At 40.6% G+C, this 25,788-nt stretch overlaps 1 protein-coding gene and 1 long non-coding RNA gene across 5 annotated transcripts in view; one reads left to right on the top strand and one right to left on the bottom strand.

The window, feature by feature from the left end:
* Positions 1–25,788, top strand: part of exoc6b (exocyst complex component 6B) — a 145,783-nt gene that overhangs the window by 23,650 nt on the left and 96,345 nt on the right. For all 4 annotated transcript variants that reach the window (XM_038286421.1, XM_038286424.1, XM_038286423.1 and 1 more), the window contains exons 7-8: positions 17,566–17,742; positions 21,481–21,549. In XM_038286421.1, coding sequence (XP_038142349.1) covers positions 17,566–17,742; positions 21,481–21,549 — 246 coding nt within the window. The remainder of the gene's footprint in view (positions 1–17,565; positions 17,743–21,480; positions 21,550–25,788) is intronic.
* LOC119784394 lies at positions 6,746–10,971 on the bottom strand. Its single transcript, XR_005280928.1, has 3 exons — positions 10,768–10,971; positions 10,606–10,676; positions 6,746–7,477 (listed from the first exon to the last, which is right to left on the bottom strand). It is a non-coding gene; the product is annotated as an uncharacterized LOC119784394 (long non-coding RNA).

The raw sequence follows: 25,788 nt of genomic DNA, 5'->3' as shown, positions 1-25,788 counted from the left end.
CTATTGGCCTTAAAGCTCATTTGATCGGATGTGGATTGATTGAGGAATCGGTGCAGCATTGTGGATGCAGATGTTAGTGTTGCAAACTGAAACATCTGTCCTGCAGCAACTAGAGATGCAACGAGGTAGTTTGTAAGCTTGAATATCTCCAGTGGACCAATACTTATGTTGCTGTTTGTGTGTTAAAGGTGTAGAATAAACAGAATGTGACGTTTCCTACATATATATAAACATTTGTTTATATATGTTTTTTTTTTTAGAAATGGTCAAAATAGTCTGTTTTACCCTGATGCTAATAAAGAACTAGTGGCTTTTATTAACTGTAATCACAGAAAATGGATAGCGAAGGCTTTAGCCCAAATGACTCCCACTCCCCCAATGATTTCCATTGTTTAGAGTCTGAACCGTTGTTCCACAGTGTTGGTGTAGATCTTCCTTCAGTAGCATCCTTGGGACATGTATGCAAATTCACTGGGCCACTATAAAATGTAGAGGGGTTTCTCCTGATTAACTTTCTGATTCATCTTGGGTCAAGACAAAAAACATTTTGAAAGTCGTAGTGAAATCATATTTAAATGTCAAATCATTCTGGCTTAAACATGCATATAAATGTACTCTTTATCAGACCATATTGTCCCAAAAGTTCAAAAATTTATCTTTTAAATAAAATCTTGTCTTAAAATCTGTGGTTTTTTTCGTTATCTTATGCAGGCCAGTTAGTTATACTTCAGCTTGTACACCTAAATTCGGCCGATCGTATATCAAACGTCATCTGTCAATCAAATTTTTTTTTGGTCATAGCATCTTAATTCATATGTCGCAGCTAATATACGCAACGGTTGAAATAAGAATACTTTGCTTTATGATTTAGTCCGTCCCAGTGTTCACAGGGATGGACGTCTGTGTCTTCAGCAGGCGTAGAGCTAACAGAACTGGCAGCATTGCGAGGCAAGGGCTCAAACATGTACGGCTGTAAGCCTTCTACACCAAACCAAGCTTCTGCCGCCCTGGCGTCCTCTTCCACAACATCTTCATCCCCGCTTTCCTCCTCTTAAAGGTATACTATGCAACCGGTGTTGATTTTCCAGCGAGGCTCCCCCTAGAGGGCGAAAGTAAAAGTGCACTGTCGTAAATATGCACAGCTGTTCTCCTGGTTTCTCCGTCAAGCCAGGCGCGGTTGTTTTGAGCTTAGCAGACAGGCTAACGCAACGAATGACTAACACAGTGAAAGTATGAACATGCACACAGAGAGAGAAAAACCATTCCAATGTTACTTACAATCGCATCAGCAGAAACGCGAGGTCGGCGTCAGCCTTGCAGCCTTCTTTTTATTTTAGCTCTCGCCATTCGGGAAAAAGCTTGCCCGATATTCACCCATGTACGACTCCTCTCTCTGTCCGGAGCCCTTTTCCTCTTTCCTGCCTGCTCCGACATGGGCTTTCGCTGTTTTCACGCTGGTTCCGCCATGATAACTGCACAAAGATCGCCACTGTGCTAGCAACGAGCATGCTTTTAACTAGGGGCGTGTAGCAGTTCTCGCCGTAAAGCAAGACCGACTCTCGCGAGACTTCTGAGCCTGTGGGTGCGGGTCGAGGGCTCCTGCAAATGCAAGTGCAGTATTTCCCCCACAGACCACCAGGGCGGCCGAGAATACCTTTGTTCAACCTGAAATGACTCATTTAATCATCCAAAACGTTATGGAACACATTAATTAACTGAAAAAAGTTGCATAGTGTGCCTTTAATAAAAAATGTATGATGGAGGAGACTCATCCACAACCTGCGGCACAAAACTCTCCTCCTCTTACATGTTTCCACTGTCCATAGCGTTCCTTGACAGTGTCGTTGCTTAGTGCTACTTGCACTAAGTTGCTAACTGGTTAGCAAGATGCTTCCGAGACACCGGCCACATCCAAACGTGCTTTCAAAAACTCCGCCACAACAATCCCGCCCCCTTAATAATCAACCAATCACATTCACTTTATTTATCCGTGTAAATTCGGGCACCACTCGGGAGAATTTGGAACTGCAACCATTGAACAGCTTCTTCCCTATGACTTCAAATGACATAAACTAACATGATTATATATTTATGATAGTTTTTTTTTAAAGAGGAAAAAATTTTTTTATTACTTCAGACTGTTGCAGATATAAAACAGTATTTTCTTTATTTTCCAAATGTATTTGCTTTATTTCCTGTTGTTTATTGGATCAGTTCATTTTTTTGAATTTTTCGTCCCTAATATTATTAATATATATTATGCTTGTTTCTTGTTTGTGTTTAACTTTCTCTGCTTGTTAAGATAATCAGAGACGGTGGAGGAGCTTTGACCTCTGACCCTCTGATTGTGATCATGTAGGTTTCCTGGCAGGGTTTCTGTTGCTCTCAGGAATCTTTGTTTTTTTCTTCTCTTTGCCGATGACTGTATGCATCGGTATCACAGCTGATGAGTTTTAATAATGCCTCTGTAGTGTTAGTGGTTTGTCTGCCTTCCAGCCCCAGGCTGTGTGCTAATCAGAATCAGTCTCTCTGTCTGTGAGAGTGTTTGTGTTTTCCACTGCGGTTCTGCTGCCAGTAAACAAACATGTCGGCTCTGCAGGAGTCGCAGAGGCTCGTTGATCTAACACCGGGCACCGCTTCAGCTTTTCACCACTTACTTCATTGTTCTGGTCTTTCTCAAGGCCAAGAGTTGTATTGGATCGTCTGTTTGAACAGTTCTGTGTTCTCTGGTATCCAGAGATCAAGTTAAGGCCCGTTGTTTATTTTCTTGGTATTCCACAGAACAGGACTGAAATGTGAAGGAAGACCAGCATGAGAGGGAGTGAGGAGAATAAAGAGAAGCTGCTTCCTTCTAGAGATTTATACCTTTTGATTTGAACATTTAAAAGACGCTGATCAGAATTACTTTATTAGTGATGATCTGCCTTTAGTAAACCCTCAAAGTCCAAAAACATGACTTTTAGGTTAATGCTTCTCTTAATTCTCCTCAGGTGTGAGTGTGTTAATGGTTGTTTGTCCTGTTTGTCTCTGTGTTGCCCTGCGACGGACTGCGACCTGTTCAGGGCGTACCCCGCCCTCGCACGTAGACAGCTGGAGATAGGCACCAGCACCCCTCGCGACCCGCTTGGGATATGCGTGATGGAAAATGGGATGTTAATATTTGCGGGAAATTATGTAAAAGAATAAAATAAACTTTTCAAGCTAATGGCTAGAAAAGAAAAATCTAAAAATATATAATTGTTTATTTTTATGTAATTTTGTGGGGAAAATACAACTCAGCAATTCTTTGTAAAACCTGCTAAAGCTTCCAACGAGGGCATTTGTTATGATACCATATTTAAAACCATGAGTCGGTTCTTCAACTCCCGGTTTTAAATATTTTATTTCTCTATAATTCTCTATAATTGGGAGCCATTATAGAGAGATGAAATGAACTTCTTCTGACTCCATCCAAGTAACACTGTTGAACTGATAGTCTTTAGAAATTGTCCCTTAAGACTTTCCCAAAGTGGATTAATCTACAATTTTACTTAATTTTTGTATTTTCATAGACACCAGACTTAAATATAACAAATACTGGACATTAGACTTGGACAAACTTACTTGTCATTTTGTGTACACAGAGTTAATAAAAAACAAAATTACGTTGCTTACGGTTTATTACAATAAAATGAACATTATCCTTATAAAGGGATCAGAATATAAAGTGTAGAAGGAAAGGAAAACCACTTTAAAAATATTATGGTGCAAAAGGGCATTGATATGGAAAGGTTCAGTGCACTGCAAAGTAAATTATGTTCAAAATGCACCATATTTATTTTGCAAAATACAGTTGGAATATTTAGTTCTGTCCTATTTAAAAGGATTATAAAGGTTTCAGCCCCATTGGTGGTGCGAATAATGTTGCAAGTGTGATGCAGAGTCCAGTTTAACCTCAAATACCTTTACTAATTTAAGTGCAGGTTCCTAGATGGCCCTTTATTGACTTGAACAGAATAGAAAGATAAAATATACAGAACATGAATCCTAAAATTCTTTTGAAACAGGACCAGAATAAAAATTTTTATAATGAAAAGTTGAGATTTAATTGCTTCTTTGAGTCATTCCTGATTGATTTTCTTTCCATTTCTGAGTCAAACATGAATTCTGGTTTGTTCATCTCTTAACAGGGCAGATCTGAAAACAAACAGATCTTGATGGGTCTAATGATTTGCTGGTAGTTTCCTTTTTTTCTTCTGTTTGCTATTGATCTTAAAGGAATAGTACACCCAAAACATGATTAGCCTTCATTTTCTACTCACCCCCATGCTGAACAACACTCTGGAGTACTTTTTTGATATCTCAAATGCATCTGGAGATCTGGGAGGCTTCTTGCTGTCTGCTGACATTCAAATAATGGAGGTCTATTGTGCCCGAGACAGAAAGGTCCACAAAAGTCCACAAAAACGTGTCAATATTCCTCCATACTGCTCGTCCAATGTAATCCAAGTGTCCTGAGTGGGTAGCATCCAGAATTTACTCGAAACGAAGTCATTTAGAACGTTTTAGAGCCTAAACAGTAGTGTATAGGATTTCCTAATAGCGCCCCCATGCGCGCTCACGATTCTACGGAAGCCGGCAGACCAAACCGGAAGGAAGTGCGCATTCAGCGTCTGCTCTGCCGATAATGCAAGCGTAGAAGAAGAAATGTGCTGTTTACCTGTGCAAAGAAAGAAACAACGAAAGAAAAATGTCTGAGGACTTCAGTGTTGAGGAAGAGCATGAGTTCTTTGCCGAGCTGAATGCGCTGGTTTGGTCTGCCGGCTTCCGTAGCGCCGTGAGCGCGCATGGGGGCGCTATTAGGAAATCCTATACACTACTGTTTATGCTCTAAAAACATTCTAAATGACTTCGTTTCGAGTAAATTATGGACGCTACCCACTCAGGACACTTGGAATACATTGGACGAGCAGTATGGAGGAATATTGACACGTTTTTATGGACTTTTATGGACCTTTCTGTCTCGGGCGCCATAGACCTCCATTATTTGAATGTCAGCAGACAGCAAGAAGCCTCCCAGATCTCCAGATGCATTTGAGATATCAAAAAAGTACTCCAGAGTGTTGTTCAGCATGGGGGTGAGTAGAAAATGAAGGCTAATCATGTTTTGGGTGTACTATTCCTTTAAGATTCTAATGAAGGATCTGTTTCAGCGTTGAAAGGCTTGCTTAAAATAATCCAGCCTTATCGATAATAAGTCCGGGTCTTTGTGAAAACGGATGCAACCATCTTCGTTGGTTGTATGCAGACGTCCTCTAGATGTCAGTAAAGGACCAGTATTAACCCAGAAACTTGCTGGCTCCTGGTCCTGCTTGGCTTTTTTAAAGCCCAAGCATAGATGCTAGGAGTTCTCTTAGACTATCTTCTTCTTCACACAACACTAGATATAGGACACCCAGAACACCTGCTTTAGTCTTCAGTTTTTCCACTGCCAATAATTAGATCCTGGTTATTCATTTTCAGAAAAAGTCTGCCAGAACAAAGATAGTTAATTAGAAGAGGGTTCCTTCCTGTTTGGATAGGTACGACTGGAAAAAACGCCTCCCTTCGATCCAAAATCCACATTTGGATTTATTAGGTTTCATTTTCAAGGAATCTTATGAAATGTCCACACAATTTTACATCTATACCTTACTGAATTCAAAAGATTAGTCATTATGAACTAGAAACCATGTGGGGTGATGGTGACATTAGAAGAAGGGTATTGGGCCATAAAGATAGAGGCTGTTCACGAAAAGCCAACAGAGGATGACGACGTTAGAAAAGTCTCACTTTGTTTGACCCGTTTATATTTCGCCAACATTTTTAGACCAGGCTGAAAAACTCAACCAAATCATGCAGTTGCATTGGATTGTTTTAGGGTCTGTATCACAGCAGTATAGATTCAGGGGGCAAAAGAAGGTTGGTTCATTTGCTGCTGCATTGGTGTTCTTCTCTGCTCTACAAAGCCGGACATTTTTAAACTCTCTATTCTTTGGGTTTTCACTCTTCTTTTTCTCCTTGTCAAATGGGCTGCTCTTAAGGTGTGTTCACACTGAAGACGAATATCCGTGTGGATCACCTTAGGCTTAAACTTAGACAGCACTTTATTGATCCCTTGGGAAGACTCCTTCTGGAAATTAAGGTTACCAGCAGCTTACAGGGCAAAAAAGTATTAAGTTAAAAAGTTAAATTAAGCAAAAAAAAAACAACATAAAAATACACATACAAATACAAAAAATAATACAGATCAAGTACAGTGTATATAATAGGAGTTGTGTGTATGTAATATAGGAGATATCAAGCAGACCAACACCCGGTTGGTCTTGATATCTTTAGCTCCTTCTTAGAGAGACAGTGGTGAAATCCCTCTCTGCTCACTTCTACGCATCAAATAGATGGTGCGTTTTCTCCCTTTACCAATGTTGGACCACATTCTGTGCCTGATGGGTCACAATATATGACATGCTGTAGGGATCTGGATTATCTGGCTCTGAGTTTTTCAATAAGGAAAAGCTTTGTCTCGTCTGTGCTACTGAACCTCACATCACAGTGTTATCCAGTCCTTAAATGGATTAAATAAAGTGTCTGACCTAGTTGACTGGAAAAACCACAAAATGTGCATGTTTGAGTGTGCCTGAGAAAAAGAACAACTAATCGTATAAAAAATGAGGAAAAATTGTGTAAATAACAGCATGGATGTAAAAACACCTGTTGCTGGTTGTCATGTCCAACATCTGCTGGGAGGAAGCGTCTGCAATAAAGCTCCTTTGTGCACCTAAGGGGAAGCAGCCTCTCATAGAAGGAGCTCTGCAGCTGATAATCAGCTACATGGACGTGTTGGAGAAAATGATCAATGCTTTAAAGGTTTTATCCACCTGTGGATCAGATGATGTTTACATTCTCTTATCTGCTGGTTAACAGATGATCAAATTGAAGCTAGAACATGTCTGACGTTCTGTCACTGGGCCCCTAAATGCAGCACAAAAGCTTTTGTTTTGCTAACCCACATCCCCACGTTGACCTTTAGATGGGGGGGGTCCTTGGACCATACTTTGAAATCCACTTGCAGCCATCGAGGAAGCTAACCGCTAAACCCCCCCAACCGCTAATTATGCCAGAGGATATGGGAGCCCCACGGGTCCAACAGACCTGATACTGATTCAGGGATTATGTTGCTGTATCAAATGTTGGGCTTATTGCGCACATGCTCAGTCAGAACCCTGAAAACTTTCAATAAATGTGTATGTGCAATCAGTGCTGGTGGAGTTCCTCTTCTTCCTCTTTGCCTTTGTCCCCCTCCACATCTCATGTGTTTCTGCCTTCTTTTCCAACCTCTTCCTCCCGTTCTCTCAGACAGCATGTCTGTTGTGGTGTGCTCTGTTCCAAATTAGCTCCAACTCTCTGTATTCAGCCATCGTTACAACTCCCTCAACCGGGGATGTGAAAATAAATAGATCTAGAGAGGGGGAAAAAAAAGAGGAGGAAGAAGGCTATGGAGGAGAGCGAACGGGTTACAATGGAGCTATTGTCTGCTGCCACGGGGCCATGGAAGAGAAAGGGAAGGGTGAAGAAGAGGAAGGAGAAGAAGATGGAGTGGATGCTGAGGAAAAAAGGTTTAAGAGCTAATGAGGGATGAGAGGGGAGGAAAGGAGTGATGAACAAATGTGGAAAAATAAGGCTGAAATGTTGGGTAGGAGGATAGGATGAAGAGTCAAACAACTTGAACAAATGTCAAAAGTAAAACAGGAGTGTAGAGGAAAAGCATGCAAAGACCACATTTTAAGAGACAAGGAAACCCAATGTTAAATATAAAACATTTAAGTTTGCACTGTTCAAAGAAAATTAACAGACAGTCCCCCAAATGTCCAATGATAACAAATTTAACAAGTTTATAAAGTAAGTTGATCATACAGAGTATGGTTTCTAAAAGTTCATATGCGCCGCGGTAAAAGGGAAAACGGAAATGAGAATGATTTATTTTAAACACACTTCAAATGCAAAACAGAATCAATAATCTTTTCTGTCATCATGTGAAATTTAGCAGACACTCTCTGCTAAGGAGGCACATGTTATATGCAGACAAAAGGAAAAACACTTGAAAGTGTAAAACGTCCTGCAAAGAAAATCATAAACGATAAACAAACTAATACAAAAATATACATTGAAATAAGTTATTTATTATATTTTTTGCCCATGTTTAAAGGGTCTCCCAACTTTTAGAAACATGACTTCTGAATAACCCAAGTAGACTAAAATATAAGCAAAGGATGTTAATAAGTCAAGAACTCTCCTTCTACTTAAGCACCTAGTATTTAATGTTCAGGATTTTTTATTTTTTTTTGCCTGGTTGTACATTTGATGGAGATAGGAAAGTAAAAAGAAATGGAACGTTTTAACTTAGCAGCAACCTCTGGCTTAGCTACCAGGCCAGAAAGCATTTTACTGGGTGGTCAGAATCCGTTCCCCAAACGATGTTTTAGCCTCGTCTGGTTATTTCTCCATCACTTGTGCTCCGACATGGTGCACGCTAAGTTTGTTAATGTCATATGTATGGTTCTTCCCCAAGAACTAAACGTTCCTCTGTGGTTGTTGACCATGCAGAAGTAGTTCATTGCTGCGTCAGTCAAACCGTTTCCATTCTGAGAAGCTTTTTATCTGTTTGGAGCTCCTAAAGACGATTCTACCTTCATGTTTATGACACACTGTACAGGGATGGCTCAGATGAAGATTCCTTTGTTGTCGGGCTTGAAAACACCCACAAACGCATTAGTCTCTTGGTGAGGAAACTGTTTAGTTCATTTGCAATGTACACATAAAAAAAAAATGTTGCTTTAACACCTACAGAGCTGAGTATGATGCTACGTTCACACCGGACGCAGCAAGAGCAGCAAAATCACGTCTGCTGCTTCATTTTTACTGCTTGTACCAGTTAGTTCTGATGTGCGGCTGAAGCAGCTTTGCTGGTCTGGCTGCACGGTGCAAAAGTGTGTCTGACGGGCGTTGGGCGGAGCTTCACTATCCTTTCTCTGCCTTGCAGCTATATTTGCTGTGATCAGTGGGAATAAAGTAGTTTTAATATGTTTTTTAAGTGAGAAAATCCACCTGGAAACTTAATCAGTGCAGTCAGTTCATCCAGATTATCATCCCGCCTTCCAATATTATTTCTGTCGGAGCCGCTCAGACCCCCACATACCGGCGGTGCGCTGACAGTAGGAATCCCTTCAACAGCAGCCTCTGGCCGGGTCTCCTCTTTGCGGTTCACCGCGGCAGCTGGTAGGTGTTTTTCATCTAAATAATCCAAACTGCAGGCAGCAGGATAATAAAAGCGAACATATTCTGCCGGCAGATGTATGCATTTTTAGTTAATTTATGCATCAAACTGTTTCAGAGGAGTGATCACAGCGCTCTGTGTCATCAGAGATGTTTCTGTCTCCCTGCCAGCTCCCAGATCAGCGTCTCTGATTGGTTGACGCGGCGCGTCAAGCAACAAAAGTACAATTTTTCCATCTCGAGCAGCAGCGCGTTTGCGGCGTGTCACACACGTCAGATGCTTAAACGCGCCCGACGCGCTGCTTCAGCTGCTCAGACGCGCTGCGCCTGCTGCTCAAAACGCGCTGCAGGACCTTTTGTTAGGCCTTGACGCGCGTCAACCATTGACTTTGCAAGTAAACTCGCTGCTTCTGCCGCACTTGCTGCGGTGTGAACGTAGCATAACTCTGTTTCAGATAACATTTGGTCCCACTCCAAATGGGTGTGAAACTTAATCTATCGCCAGTGTCAACTTTTAAGGCCAATTTATGCTTCTGACGCATGGCCTCTGCAACTGCCCCCCTCGCAGATGCTCTGCAACCATCGTCGCGCACCTCAAAAAAATCCTGGCTGCGCGTCGGCCGGTCGCAAACCCGCGCAGACCTCAAGCGGAAGTGCGCAGTGATTGGTCCTTGGTATGCCTTTCCGGCTGTCCGTGTGGTCATCCTTCTCGATTCGGTGCCGGGGTGCACCGTTTTTAAAAAAAACGAGGAAAAACTACAATGGACAACTTCCTTTTCCATGTCTAGCAACTCTAGATCCATCTCCATGACCGTGATATCTTGCAGACGCACCATTGTTGTTTTGGAAGATAAACACTCCCGCCGGCGACGCAGAACTTTTCTAACCATCCGCTGAAGTTCTGGCGAGTTCTCGCATAGGCTCCCCCTAGCGCTTTGGCGGGAAACAGCTGTGCGTCCCTAGAAATATCAGACCGATGGTGCAAAAGCATACCAGCAAAACTGGTTTGCGACCAGACCCAAGTGACATTTTATGTGTGCGGTTGTTAATTTCACCCATTTTAGTGTCTAAATCCAGAAGATCTCTAAAACTTGATGGTAATCAGAACAGAGTAAAGTTGCACTGCATGACTGTCAAAATTTCACTGACTATTAACTCCCAACACTTGAAAATATTTACACTCAGTATAGTTTTAATTACTCTATTTGGAGTAAAACAAGTTGACTCGGAATTTTTAATACCCAATTTTTTACTTTGTAGACATTTTTAGACGGAAAAGCTTTTGTAAATTTGAACCTTTCCTTGGTTTGGTACCTGTTTATTATTATACTGCTCAGATGGGCTTTTCTGGATCTTCTTTCATCAGATATCCAAGGGCGGCTTCCCTGATGAAGGGATGGACAGGTGAGAGGAGGAGAGGGAAGAAAAATCTTAAAGGAATGCAATGATGGAGTAAAAAATGGAAGAAATCTCTACCTTAAAGCATTTCCTTGTCATTTTCCATTTCTTTTTTCCCATCTATAATCACGCCACATTTCCTCACTTCCAACCACCTATTGTCTCCCTTTCACCCTCTCCGTTCCTTCTCTCCGCTTCCTATATTTTCCATCTCCTCCCTGCTCTCGTGTTCAGCGACAGACGAGTCCGGAGCTTCTGCTCACACACGCTCATTCGTCCTAACGGGAAACAGACTGCAGGGCCTGTGAAGTGGAGGAAGATTGATTACCTGTATCTGGTTACTGAGCACACACATGTGTGTGCGTGCAGCGAGGGTGGCTGAGGGTGCGCGCGGCGTCGGTGTATTGAACCATCACAAAGAAAGCGAAAATGTACCGTTACGGGCTGCTGTGTCACTCAGAGTGCGTCTGCTAAACAGTGCCTCACAGTTCAGCGCCATCACACTGCATTATTTCTGACAGACAAACTGATTTATAATGGCTCCTCATCTGCAGAATAGTGGCAGCATAGACTTTTGACCCCGACAATTATTGGTTAAACTGCACAAACATTGCTAATAAGCCAATTAAACAAGGGCATAAAGACAACATCAACGACCTCTGGAACCATTCTCATCCATTTAAGATTCCTGTTTCTAACAGATGCAGGCTCTGTCTCAAATGTGGTTTAGTTTCCTGACATTTGAAGGAAGAAATGAAATCCCCCTGAGAAGAAAAACCAGATTTTTCTTTCATAATATTTTATTTACATATTAGAAGGAGCGAAATCACTGACTTGATGAGCAGATCGCTGAAGATGGCTCGGCCAATGTTAGTTTTAGTGCTTTCTGGGTGAAGCAAAGGTCTAATTCTTCTTAATAAGATGTTTACTGTAGGGATGTCCCAGTCAGGATTTCCTTGGCCTCAATAGAGATCTGAGTCATCCAGAGTTATGCCTTCCAAGTCATTAAAATCAGTGCCATGCACACACTTCAAATCCGGTAGCTTTAAAGAAACCTCTGTTGTATGACTGGATCTCAGTGCTACTTTTCTTGTTGTGTTTTGTGACTGGAAGAAAGATGATTTCTTTCTCCGCTGATGCCAATTAGGCTAAAAGGGTGGATGTTGATGAAACCCTGCTACCTACTTCTTTGCTTCCTTTTTAAAAAGCCAAATGCTCATGTTCTGGAACAGATGATTGGTTATTCAGGTTAACAGCTTGAAGTGAATCTTTACATTTGATTTGAAATTCTTTGCTCTGTGCTTTAAAATGCTTTCAGCCATCAGATATAATCCAAGTTTGCTTTAAATTCCTCATTAGTGAAGTAATTTGAGTTTTTTTGGGCAACTTTATTAGATTTGATCCAAAACTGCTAAAGAAAATGCCGGGTTCTTGGTGATTTCTCAAGGAATACACCCCTGTCATCTTTGGATCAGTGTGTGGTCTTACCTCAGTGTTTTTACTGCTTTGCACCAATTGTCTAGTTGTGTGAATCTGACCGCTGGCTGCTCTCCCACCTCTCCATTTGTCTGCCCACCTTCCTTTGAGTCTTTTCCCTGACTTTATTTACCTTTCTGTCTCGGCTCTTTTCTTCTGTCCCGAATGTTTCTCATGCTTGAGGTTTTACGTTTTTTTGCAAGCAGTGACGCACAGTGCTGCACTTCTGCTTCAATCACGGCCTCTGTAAAGAAAGGCCGCGTTTAAAAGGGTTCCCTCTGCAGAAGAACCTGCCTTTGTGCGGACGGTTTAAAAAGGAGGCCGGTTTGAGTGCGTCAGCGGTATGCCCAACACACCTGCTGCAGAGAGCGAGAGCCGAGCTGAAGCACCGAGTGGATCTTCTTGACGTAGGCGCTGACGTCTTGCATCGCTCGAGATGTTTTCTGTGCCGTTCTCTCAGCCTCTTTTCGGGTCTAATTTGTTCATTTGCATTTGAAAACAAAAACCAAAGCAATGGGTTTAATGTGCACACTGACGTCTTCACTGTTTGTTTTATTTTGAGTTGGTATTTGTTGGAAAACGTGAGTGTGTTTGGATGTTGGGGCCTTTTTTACGTCCCCTCCTCCTCCTGAGTAGAGGAATGAGAATTTCCACTGATTTTGTTTGCACTTATTGTCTTATATGACTCATTTACCTTGTGATTGTGAGGTCGATTGCATGTGGGCATCAGATCAAAGATGGCATTGTTATTTTTCCAGCATATTGTGTTTTTCCGGGTCTAAGCCTTTCCAGACTTGCGTGCAGTTTTTCTCATCATCGGTGTCATTAAACGGGCCGAACCAAGCCGCTCCATGTCCCTGGTGTGTTTCTTGACGTCTCTCTCGGGGAGATTTAGGCGTAGCCTACGTGCCGGTGGCGGTGTGCAAAGGAAGCATACTCACTGATGTTCAAAAGGAGCTGAAGCCCGTCTGGGCGCGGATGGAAAGATGCCCTCACATCTCCGAGGGTTTTCCCACAGAATAAATATTTTGGTCATAAAGAGGTTGGAAGCTCAGCGTGGGAATACTGTTAATGGTGAAAAAAAAGCCACAGAAAAAAAAGCCAGGAAATGTCTAATTTGTCAAATATCTGTAAAATCGTTTTCTTTTAATGTGCTTTTTGAGGTTGACCTTCTTCATTTGGCGTGTTTTTTTTATTTATTTTGTTTTGGATACAAGCGCTCATTAAAGCTTCCTGCATTTATTCATATTTTTAGATTTCCTGATCCAACACTGAAGGTATCGTTTCCGCAGACACACAAGTTAGGATCTCACATTGTCCTGTGGAGAATCTTTCCATTTGTATGCGGGGAAAAAGGAGGAACATTTTCCTCTGAGTCTGGCCTCTATGATTCTAAAAACAACATACAGTGAAAAATAGTCTAAATAAAGATATGTATAAAAAAAAAGGTTTTTTCTTTTTCTTTTTTTTAAAGCAAGGTTTATTTTTTTTTTCGGTATATAAATGTGCAATACAAATTCTGGAATAAATACTGTAATTATCATCAACCACCCATTCGGCGTCATTCAGGAGATGGGTGTAACCCAAAGTAAAAAAAATTATGTAAAATAAAAAGAAATAATAGAATATGTAATAAATAAGTAAATCAATGAAAGAAGATAGATGAATACACACAAAAAAAAAAAAATAAAAAAGGGCGAGTGGGGGTTAAGGTTAAAGTTTAATGTATTTCAAGTAGGGTTGCAACTAACGATTATTTTAAAAATCGATGAATCGGACGATAATTTTTTCGATTAATCGATGAATCGGACAAAAAATATTTTTTATATTAACCTCTTTATTCCAAAATAAACATTTTAGACAGAACAAACAAGCACACAAGTACAGGTTGCTCATTAAAGGAAAATTCCGGTTTTTAACACTTTTAGCCCATTTTCTGTAGTGTCCAGGATGAAATCGAATGATCGACACCAAAATTTTGACAATTGGTCCTGTCTCTGCTATTTGGCTCATGCAGAATCCCCCCCTGGCTGCTTCAGAATGGCTTCCATAGTGCATGTCCGATAATGTCCTTAAAACAACCTTAAACTTTCTTTTTTTTAAATATGCTACTCACCGGGTCGTCAGCGCTGTTCAATGACGTTCCAAAAAAAGTTTCGTAAAGAAAAAACGTTCCTGTAGTGTTTTATTTAGCATTTTGTAAATCCCATTGAGTTCTGTTGGAATAGTCAATATCCCTCCGCCACCGGAAACGGAAATGGGGCCTGTTTACAATTGGTTGTAGTCTTTTCGCTTCACTCTGTGTACTCCGACGTCGAGGTGCTAACGTCTCTGTTAAACACTTTAAAAAACTCTGAAAATGGAATACGAAAGGTGGATTCTTGAGGAGGACATATTGGACTTTGAGTTTGACGGTAGAGGATACCGTTTTGAACCGGAATATACTGAGGAGGAGTATATAGAGACATTGTCGCCAACTAGTGGTCTGGAGTGTGCAACGCTTCAGATTCGAACGGGAAGCGGAAGTTTATAAGCGGTTGTGATGTATCGGAAAAAATAGTTCTGGGATTTACAAAATGCTAAATAAAACAAAACAGGAACGGTTTTTCTTTACGAAACTTTTTTTGGAACGTCATTGAACGGCGCTGACGACCCGGTGAGTAGCATATTTTAAAAAAAGAACGTTTAAGGTTGTTTTAAGGAGATTATCGGACATGCACTATGGAAGCCATTCTGAAGCAGCCAGGGGGGGATTCTGCATGAGCCAAATAGCAGAGACAGGACCAATTGTCAAAATTTTGGTGTCGATCATTCGAATGCATCCTGGACACTACAGAAAATGGGCTAAAAGTGTTAAAAACCGGAATTTTCCTTTAACTGTACTGGTGCAATATGAAAAATAAATGTGTTAAAATTACACAAACTTACATGAGAAATGTAGCTGTACATCCACAAAATATAGGGTACTTTGTTTCATGAAGCGCAAAAAAAGACAGGCATTTTTGTTTTTAAAAGCCCCTAAGGGGCTCAAACAATAGGTCCCCCCATTTCATCAAATTAGTTTTTTTTAAGACTAGAAGAGTTCTGCCTTTTAAGACAGGAAAGTACAGCAGTTAAAGTTGCTACTTGAGAAAATACTGAACCATAGAGATAAAAATAGCCCTGTGATTCAAATTATAAATTGTATTTGGAATAAAAATGAGAGAACTAGGGGTGCTAAAAAACACATCCTCCAAAGACAGATATTTACATGGGAATGTGGCATATAATTAATTGACATATTACTGATCTTGCTGGATTTATTCTTCTTTACTTCCATAAATTGCAGGATCTTCTTTACTTTATCTTTGCCAGAAGATTTAAACTTTAAAAGCCTTGCCCTCATAATTTGCAAGTTAATTTATTTATAAAGAAAATATAAACGCTGCTTAAGCTAATTCAAATTAAATTAAAAGTAAAATAAGTAGCCAACCTTATCACTGTCTGTAACCTACTAACAAGGTAAGGAAAGCATCAGATGAGCTACCTGAGAAACTAACGTAACGTTTCCCCACTTTAAAACGAAACAAACATGGTCGCTCACCCTGCTGATCAGCTCTCTTCACTGCCATTGAAGGCTCCAACATGTTTTCTTTTCAGGTGCTCCCGTGCCATGTTAATTTGTTTTGACAAAAGTTGCATGTTACGACTTTTTTCACTTTACAAAGCGCAGGCTATTTTAATTATTGTGATCAATTTGCGCCGTCAATCCCGGCGCATACGCGCTTGATTTTCAGTCTGGAAGCTGAGGGTAAACATCCTGCGGCTCTGACTGCAGCGCTGAGAGGAACTCCTGCGGGAGCGGGAGAACGGGGTTGGGATGGGGGAGGCGCCCCACGGCGGCTGATGACGCATTAATCGCGCGACACAACTAATCGATGATGAAATTCGTTGCCAACGTTTTTAAAAGTCAATTTTTATCGATTTTACCGATTAGTTGTTGCAGCCCTAATTTCAACATCTAGTTAATTGAGCATCTAATTCATCCACAAAAAAATAACTAACTGTAGGTTTAATGTTTCGATTAGCCCTTTGAGAGAATATTTAGCATGTATTTGATGAACATATTAGGAAAAAATCTATCCTGGCTGTGATGCTTCCTCAAAGTGTAACAATTTGATGCTTAATTGTCGATACTGCTCTGATCTAAGGAATCTACTGGTGCCTATAAGGGCCACATGAAGTCTTTTATTAGCTTTATTGCATTTGAATTTATAAGTATTCTTTGAAAATATTGGAAATGATAAAAACAAAATCAGTTGAAAAATATCTATTATATAGAAGTATATGTAAACCCAGAATCGTCTAGTTCAAAAATGTAAAAAAAAAAATTTTTTTTTGCTTTACTTTGTTTAATATATTTTATTAAAACTATACTTTTCATGTATTTCAAATCTGACTGGAGTTAGGAATGCCAGTAAGATGTATTTTAATAGCTACCCTCACTGGTCAAGAAACTTAAAGTTCTTTAAAATAAAAATATTGTGTGAATTTATCTCAGACCGTTTAAAAGATTAGAAAAGATAAAAAGACATCGAAGAAAAAATAAAAAATTTATCTGCCGTTTATGTCTGGATCAGATGCCTGAAAAGAAGTATGGAGACTGATGCTGTAGAAATATGTTAGAAATCCTTTTTTATTCTAGTTAGTCTGCTTAATACAAATGTTTGAAATATTGCACATTTGTTTTAATTACAGGACCATCAATCAAATAGATTACACGGTTTTAGTGGCAGACTTGTTTTATATTTTTTATTTTTGGGACAGGTATTCTGAATATCCCAGAATAAAAAAGCGTAGGTTATCAGCGTTCGTCAAGCATGAGGAGCAATTAACATGTCATCTATCAATGTTCTTCAGTCCAATTTTATTAACTTATCATCCTCCATTTTCACTATTCGTCTCCCTGGTGTTTTCCAACGTATTTGTTCTTTAGTCAGGCCCTAGCAGGAGCCGCTGACCTCTCATCCCAGTCACCGCCGTATGAGGGTCTGAATTTTCCTTTGTCTGCCTTTGATTTCTCGTTTTTTTTTGTACTTTTCCTGTGTCTGACCTGTGGAAGTGCAGCCGGAACAGATGTTGGGCAGCTTCTGCAGAGACGGTGTATCATTGTTATCAGCCAACATCTGGTTTTGGTGTCAGACCCTTAAAATCAAAGAACCTCCATCAGCTTCCTCTGAAGTTGAGCCAAAAGCTTCCCACCTCTCCTCTTAGCCACTTGAAAAGCTCTCTGGGAAATGTAGGAAATAACTGGAATAGACGCAAACAATGCAGGGCAACCTTTCCCAGGACACTAAAAAGAGCCAGTTTCTGGGAGTTAAGGTTGACCTTCGTTGCCTTCTGATGTGCGTTTCTGTTCAGGCTCAGCTCCAGCGCTCGCTGGACAGCGCCGTCACCCTTCAGCCCAGGGCCCTGATTGGTCGGCGCAGCAGAAAGGAGGCGGCGGCGGTGGGAACAGAGAGCGGCGGACACGGCGGCAGCCCCATGTCTGAACAGGACTCTGGTATTCTGGACGTGGAGGATGAGGAGGAGGAAGAGGTGAGCATGTTGGCGCCACAAACGCATCCAAGTGTTGAAGTTACATCTGAGCCTCTGATCTGGTTAATGGTTGAAATAAAACTGCATCATAAATGAGCTATTACATCAGCTTTATATGAACATGGAGTCCTTCACACATCTCAACATTATTTTCTCCTGCTCCCTTTAGCTCATTTCTCAACCTTCACACTCGCATATTTTCCACCGCTGTAGCCTGGCTCCCATCCTCCATTAAAACCAGAGCTACTCCCTCTGTTCATCCTCCGTTCTTCTTCAAACCCATCTATTTATTGATTTATTTATTGATTGATTTATTTATGTGCTTATTTTATTTATTTGTGTTTATTTTGTTTATATATGACATTGATTCCTAAGACTGATCTTCTGACAAAAAGACATCATTCAGATGTGTGTTAAAGGCTTTTCTTCAGATGAAAACAGGATAGGCAAATTAAATTATTCATAGAAAAATATATTTAAAAAAATGTAATGTAGTTGGAGTAAAACAGAATGCTTATATTTTTTCTAATAACAAAAGAAAATAGAAAAATAATAAAATTAAAGGTTGATTTTAAAATTTTGAAAAATTTAGGAAGATAAAATGTTTTAAAAACTAAAAATATTTCTATTAAAACATATAATTAAAGTGTAACAATTATTTTATCTGTTTTAGAATTATTAAAGTGTTATGTAAAAAGAAACTTTTGACCATATTTTATAAACATTTTATAAACCTATCATTTTTTGTAACAGTTTAAACAGTTTTTTCTTATTTTACTATGATATATTTGTTTTTGGTTAATATTTATTTGAGCAGACTAACTAATCAAATAAATAAATAAATAAATAAACATTTAGGGTTCTAAAAGAATGTAATTTTTTAAGACTACCCTTAAAAAGCTGTTTAATTTAAGTTTTTATTTCATATTTTTGGTGCAATCGTAGCACTGCCTGATGTCATCTTCAATGGGAGTCCATCTCCACCTAATGAGCGGTTTAGGGAACCTTTCTAAACCCAACTTTACTTATTTTTTTCCTAACGTTTAGTTGAGTTACAATAAAAAACAAAAAATCAAGCCAATTTAAACAAACTAAAAGCACTATTTGTTTGAGGGTTTGGGCCATTTAAGCATTTAAATTTCCTTTAGTTTGAAAACCTTATTTTTTTAATGGTCTGAACCTTTAATTGTTGCCTTCAGACACAACACTGGCTAATTACGGTTTAAATATTTAGCAGGAATGTATTTACTTTAAGCAGAGCAGAAATAGCAGGCACTTAGTTCCCACCATAGGTGACAAACATGGTGTCATCATAACGGCGTTCCGAGCCTGAACTCTTGCAGCTCTCCCTCTCAGGATCAGAGCTCCTTTGTTGTTCCCGTTTGATGAAAGCAAAATACAATGAAGCTGAGGAGAATGGAGCTGAACTTGTCACCCCCACCTGCCCTGCGTTGGCATTCGGTTTGCAGTTCCCCATGGCTTATTGACGTCCTGTAAACTTGACCCAACCTTCTCCGTGTGAAGAACCTTGTTCAGAACAAAGACCAACGCGGCAGCCTTCAGGGTTACGACTGAGTTGGCGCCAGCGGCCTTCAGAATGCCAACCAGCCGCCGTCCATCCCACCCCGTCTTCCCCTTCCCTTATTTAATGACACCCCCTGGTATCTCTTTTTTTTGTGCTCTTTTTATGTTCAGCTGCTTCTATTATTTCAATCCCTCTATTTTCTATTTGTTGTTTTTTCTCTTTAAACCTTTAATTGCCCCACCTCACCTTTACTGACCTCTGTTCACCTCATCTGCTATGGTTTTGGTTCAATCCAGGTTTTTTGGAATTTTTCCTCCTGTTTGCATCCATTCTGTTCCATCAGTGCCTGAAACTCTTGATTTACCTCTTTTGGTTTATTTATTTATTATTTTACAGGAAGCAAAAGCTTCAGATTCTGAGGAGTGAATTTTAATTTAGCATGGTGTAGAGCTCTGTCAAATCTGTAGAAAAATGCAAAAACTAAAAATCATAAACAATTGACTAGAAATGGACAATCTGTTTCATGTTACAGCTAAACCACATTTTTTTTTTTTTTTATGTCCCTTATTTTAATTAAAACAAGGTGGAGACTATAATGACATTTGAATAACTATCAAAAAGGGGTCGTTATCTGGAGTATAGAGACTATAAAATGTTCTTTTAGCTAACAAAGCGACACATTTAGAGCAGTTTTTATACCAGGATTGTAAAAAAAATATATAAATATTTTGCATTTTAGATAAAAAAAAAAAAAAAAAAAAAAAAGATTCAGAACTCCTCATAAGGAAAGTTTTTAGCTTCAGCTGGTAATTTCATAAAAAGTCGGAACCTTTTACTATATGATTAATCACAGATTAATTGAAAAATTAATCTACAGATTCATTGATTTGCAAAGTAACAGTTTGTTGTAACCCTAATGTGATGAAATATTATGATTATTATCTGGCCTGGTGCACAAGATTCCCAGATTGAAAGCCACTGAAAACAACACATTTTAAAGTGATTGTTCTTCTTTGCCAGATGAATAAACCTGGATTGGAGAGTGTCACATGCTGTTGCTTTAACTCAAAGTATTTAGTGAAAAATTTACTTATTTGGCCAAGACAGATTAAAGGAATAGTACACCCAAAACATGATTAGCCTTCATTTTCTACTCACCCCCATGCTGAACAACACTCTGGAGTACTTTTTTGATATCTCAAATGCATCTGGAGATCTGGGAGGCTTCTTGCTGTCTGCTGACATTCAAATAATGGAGGTCTATGGTGGCCGAGACAGAAAGGTCCATAAAAGTCCACAAAAAACGTGTCAATATTCCTCCATACTGCTCGTCCAATGTATTCCAAGTGTCCTGAGTGGGTAGCATCCAGAATTTACTCGAAACAAAGTCATTTAGAATGTTTTTAGAGCATAAACAGTAGTGTATAGGATTTTCTGAAAGCGCGCACCTGCGCGTTCATGACGCTACGGAAGCCGGCAGACCAAACCAGATGAAAGTGCGCATTCAGCGTCTGCTCTGCCAATAATGCAAGCGTAGAAGAAGAAATGTGCTGTTTACCTGTGCAAAGAAAGAAACAAGGAAAGAAAAATGTCTGAGGACTTCAGTGTTGAGGAAGAGCATGAGTTCTTTGCTGAGCTGAATGCGCACTTTCATCTGGTTTGGTCTGCCGCGGTTTTCGTAGCGCCGTGAACGCGCTTTCAGGAAATCCTATACACTACTGTTTATGCTCTAAAAACATTCTAAATGACTTCGTTTCGAGTAAATTCTGGATGCTACCGACTCAGGACACTTGGAATACATTGGACGAGCAGTATGGAGGAATATTGACACGTTTTTTGTGGACTTTTATGGACCTTTCTGCCTCGGGCGCCATAGACCTCCATTATTTGAATGTCAGCAGACAGCAAGAAGCCTCCCAGATCTCCAGATGCATTTGAGATATCAAAACAGTACTCCAGAGTGTTGTTCAGCATGGGGGTGAGTAGAAAATGAAGGCTAATCATGTTTTGGGTGTACTATTCCTTTAAGAAGGGGCATCTTTTATATTCTGGTCGACTAAATCTCAGTTTACTAAACAGAGAATTACCGATTTTTGAAGTGTTCCAGCAAAGCAAAGCAACATATCGATTGTGGGGAAACTAAAAGCTGAAAAGTCTAACCTCTTGTTGACTGAGTTGGGATGAAACAGGTTGTGGTTTGTGCTTGTGTTCAGGTCCCAGGAGCTCAGGACTTGGTCGATTTCTCCCCAGTCTACCGCTGCCTCCATATCTACACTGTGTTGGTGAGTCCTTCCTCTTTATGTCCTTGCTTCCTTCCTACAAGCAAAATAACAGCAAACTCATTTCCACCCCTGGTCATAATCCACCTCTGATCTCTGCCTGGCTCATGCACACCGCCGCTGGTTTAAACTGGCCGGTTACAGGACCTGTTCTGCTGAAAAGTGCAGATGAAACTGAGTAGAATGCGTCTGATCAGTCTATGGCATTATCACACAGATTGAGTTGGACAATCATCCGCAGCGTTGCCTCCAGACTGCAGGAGGTTTGTGTGCTGAGGGGCTCCTCCTGCTGCTGCTGCTGGTGTTCTCTGAGGCCTCCAGCTCAGGCCTGGCTTCGCTCCAACCTGGCTGCGTGTCTCTTCTCAGTCTGAGCGAAAGCGACGCGGGTGGAGGTGTTGAGTGGGCCACGGCGGGGTCAGCTGCACATTTCGGGCCCTGACTGAGTGTTTGTATGTTTGCCTGCAGGGGTTGTGACCGGGCCAGCTCGGCCACAGGGTCGGCATTTCTCTGCACTATGAGATTGTCTGTGTGTGTCTTAGGGGGGGGGTTCAGCAACAGGAAGTGCATGAACTTTGACAGGAAGAAGAAAGCCAACAGACAGGAGAACGATGGAGGGAGGAAAGAAAAGCAGATGAGGGTTAGAGAGGAAGAAGTGATGGAGGGAGCGTAGGAGGACAAACGCCTGGAGGACGCAAGAAAACTGAGCCTATAAGGTTTAGACAGGTGATGGCCAGGAGATGAATGTTTTAAAGCTGCTTTTTTCATAAACTCCACCTTTAAAAGGTATTTGCTCCTCAAACTGTTTCCATTTTATAAAGATTAGTCAGCTGATTATACAATTTTCACAATGTATATGAAGAAATCTGAGGATTTTATGGCGTTTAAAGCAACTTCCTTCACTTTGACAACCCTAAATAAAATCTAGCGCAACCAGTCGCCTCAGAAGTCGGCTAATTAGCAGATAAAAGCAATCCTTGTTTGATCTAACCTCTGCGTGGATCCAGATGTTCTTTCAAAGCTTTAGAAGTTTTGCTGGAGAACATTAGTAAACAAAAAGCCTCACGAGGGCCAGAGAACACAGCAGAGACGGGTCAGGGAGACGGAGGAGTGTAATTAAAGATCCTAATCCCTTTATGTCCCACAGAGCTCAGCTCCGTTCATCATCTAATGATGGAACGAGTAGAAATAGACCTAAAACACGCCCAAACTTAATGACATTACTCAAGTAGAGGAATTGGTCAAGAACATTTTTTTGTTTGTGTAATAAATAAATAATGAGACATCTCAGCCCTAATGATCCATCACCAGTCATCAGGGACAGGGAAGCTGGTCAGAACTGATGGGAAGATGAATGGAGCTAAACACGGGAGTAAGTCAAAGAAAACCTGATCCTTCACAATGAGGAAAATGACATATAACATGCTAGAGACAGTAGGAAAGTTCTCTGCCTTCTGCTCCTCATGTTTTAGATGTGTCCTTTATTTAAATGATTGCACTGCCTCTTCAGGGTGCCTTCGAATGTAGAAGCCTGTTAATCAAACATTTATTGAGATAAGTTGTATTTATTGCAGGTGTAGGAGGTAGATAGTGGGTCCTGAAGAGCAGGTTGGAAAACCACTGGTTTAGATCAAAGCATTACACATTGATGTTTCCCTCCATTTTCTCTATTGTTAAACTAATGTTTAATTAAAGCTAGCCTAGTAAACTAGCCCCAAGCGGCCAAAATCATTTTTGCCTTCGAGTGGTCTAGCCTCGATCAATGCCCCAGGCCCTAGAACTGGCGGGCCAATCACAATGCAGTGTTTTGAATTTTTGGATGCAAAGCGGGCGGGATGTTGAGGGCGTGACGACAAAGCTGCACGACGCTGGAGAAAGCACAACAAGGAAGATGGCAACAACTATTGAACAGTTCTCGTTTGACTCAGCTTTGGAATCAGTTTAGGATTAGACTTCGTTGAGACATGAGCAGGAAGAGGCTCTACGTTCATTCGTTTTTAAGAAGGACATATTTGCCGTTTTACAGACAGGCTGTTTGTTTACTCTCCCCCACCAGCTTTCTGTCGCGCTTACTACGTCACAGTCAGCTGCCCTCGTTGGTCACAGCGTTGGCCAATAGGTGCAGACATGGTTTAAAAAACAAAGGGTTGATCTCATCAACAATCTTCCGATGTCTCAATCATCGGATCCAGACTAAATTACACATTTAATCTCACATTTAGTCTGGTTTATCAGGCTAGTAAAAAGCTGCAAAGCCTGGGAGAAATGGATGAGGCGCTCTTGTTGTGTACTGCTTAAAGGCTTATTTAGATATCTATGAGGAGCAGGGTTTGGTAGGAAGCATTTTAATGCTGGTTTAACGCACTGAGAAGGAAGAATGCGAATAAAGAACAAATTAGAGGAGGATTTAATAATTGGGGCTGGGAGGGTAAGGGCTGCTGGAGGTGTAGCAGTAGAAAGGACAGGAGAGAGTGAAGCAGCTGAGGAGCGATAAGGAGGAGAGGGAAGGGGGGGACGTGGTCATGGGGAGGCCAAAAGGGCAAAAACAGGAAGGTGACGTAGAAAACACAACACAGAAGGATTGAGATTAGAGAGAGGAGCTAGCTACTGTGGGAGAAGAACTGATGAAGGAGGAGGAGGAGTATGTTCTGCGTGAAGAAGGTGTTGAAAGGATTGACCTGCTGACCCCTGAGGTCAGCTTCACCCGCTCTGTTAGCTCTGATGTTTCTGCTCACGTTGGAAAGGAACATATTCTGCAGCTCAGTTTCCAGCTTTTAGATGGATGCCGTCTGAAAGCCTGGTTTAGGTTGAGAGCGAACTGCTCTCACATGCTCACAGCAGAACGCTTTCATTTGTTTTTCTAAGGAACCTGGATGAGGAATCTTCTTTCCTATCAGCCGGTTTTTCCCCTCTCTCCGTTCACCGTTTTTTCCGAGCCTCGAGTCCACGTTTTTCAACCAGTCGTTGAGTAGCGCTGAGGCCGAACAATACCCCTTTGTTACTCCCTCGCATGTAGTTCATGTGGCAATGTGGACCGAGTTATGATTGATGTAAACATAACCCAGCAGAGAGGAGGGGAGGCTGACAGCGAGCTGCTTTTTTTTTTTTCTTTCTTGAGAATCGGAGCTTAGACTTTCTTCTAAATGGATCCATTGGTTGGAATAAAGTGAAGGAAAATCAAGCACACACACACTGAGGCTTTACTGCCTTAAAAATAAGGGAAAATGGTGCAGGTTGCTTTTTTATGATTCTCCAGTGTGGAAATGTTCTAAAGAAAGGAAAATGTAGAAGGAGCAAAATAGGACTTTCTTCTTCTCCAAGTCAACCATCCATCCACAAACTAATCCTCATTTGTTTTCTTGGCCTGCTTACTACCAGACTTGTAAAATCAAGATATTTATAAAGAAAGGACCCATTTAACGTGATGAAGGAGGCAAAAGATCTTGAAAGGCAACATATTCTGCCCTGTTTAAACTAACGCAGTCTGGAAATTAATTGTTATCCAAAAATTAGGGGAAACATGGCGAAAAAAAGAAAAAAAAAAGTGGTTCATCAATCAAAAAAGTCACTGAAATGCGTCAAAGACTCGTCTTGGTCACAAAAACCATGTTTTTTCCTCCCACACTGTTTACATTTGATCACTGCTGCACTTTAAGAAATGGAAATCTCATTGGAGCTGTAAATCAAATGTATACACTTATTTATGACAAAAGTTGCCCAAGTCTAAGTCTAAACAATCTGACCTAAACCCTAAATTATTATCCTGGCCTGAGTAGGGCTTTTATTCATTATTCTTGCAACCTTTTTTTAATTAAACTTCTTTACATGCGTAATTGAGAACTGTAGATACAGTTTATAATTTCAGGGTTGAATTCCAGGCTGATCAGGTGTTTACCCACTTGGAGCAATAAAAAAATCAAATAGAGTGTTTGTTTTTATCTCTGCATATCTTCTCACCCCCTTTGTTTCTGCGGCGATACAAAGGTCACTGCATAATCGCATCATCCCAGGCCTGGACTTCACCCTGCCCGAGTTCCCCTCTCTGGGATCTCAGGGCCGTAAAACGAAGAGTTCACGGCCGGTTGCTGCCGCTGGCTCCATGAATGCTCATTGTTCAGCTGCGGGTCAAACTGGGAATTGAAGAATTAAAGCAACTTTTTTCACCTCACAGCATCAAACTAAACAGAGTTCAAAGATGTAATCTAGGACTCCTACAATGAGATTCTGATTTTTCTATGAAAATGC

The sequence above is a fragment of the Cyprinodon tularosa genome, unplaced genomic scaffold (assembly GCF_016077235.1).
Source record: "Cyprinodon tularosa strain WSP-4 unplaced genomic scaffold, ASM1607723v1 ctg225, whole genome shotgun sequence".
Lineage (NCBI taxonomy): Eukaryota > Metazoa > Chordata > Actinopteri > Cyprinodontiformes > Cyprinodontidae > Cyprinodon > Cyprinodon tularosa.
Note: the sequence above shows the minus strand (reverse complement) of the source record. Positions and strands in the feature narration are given on the sequence as shown.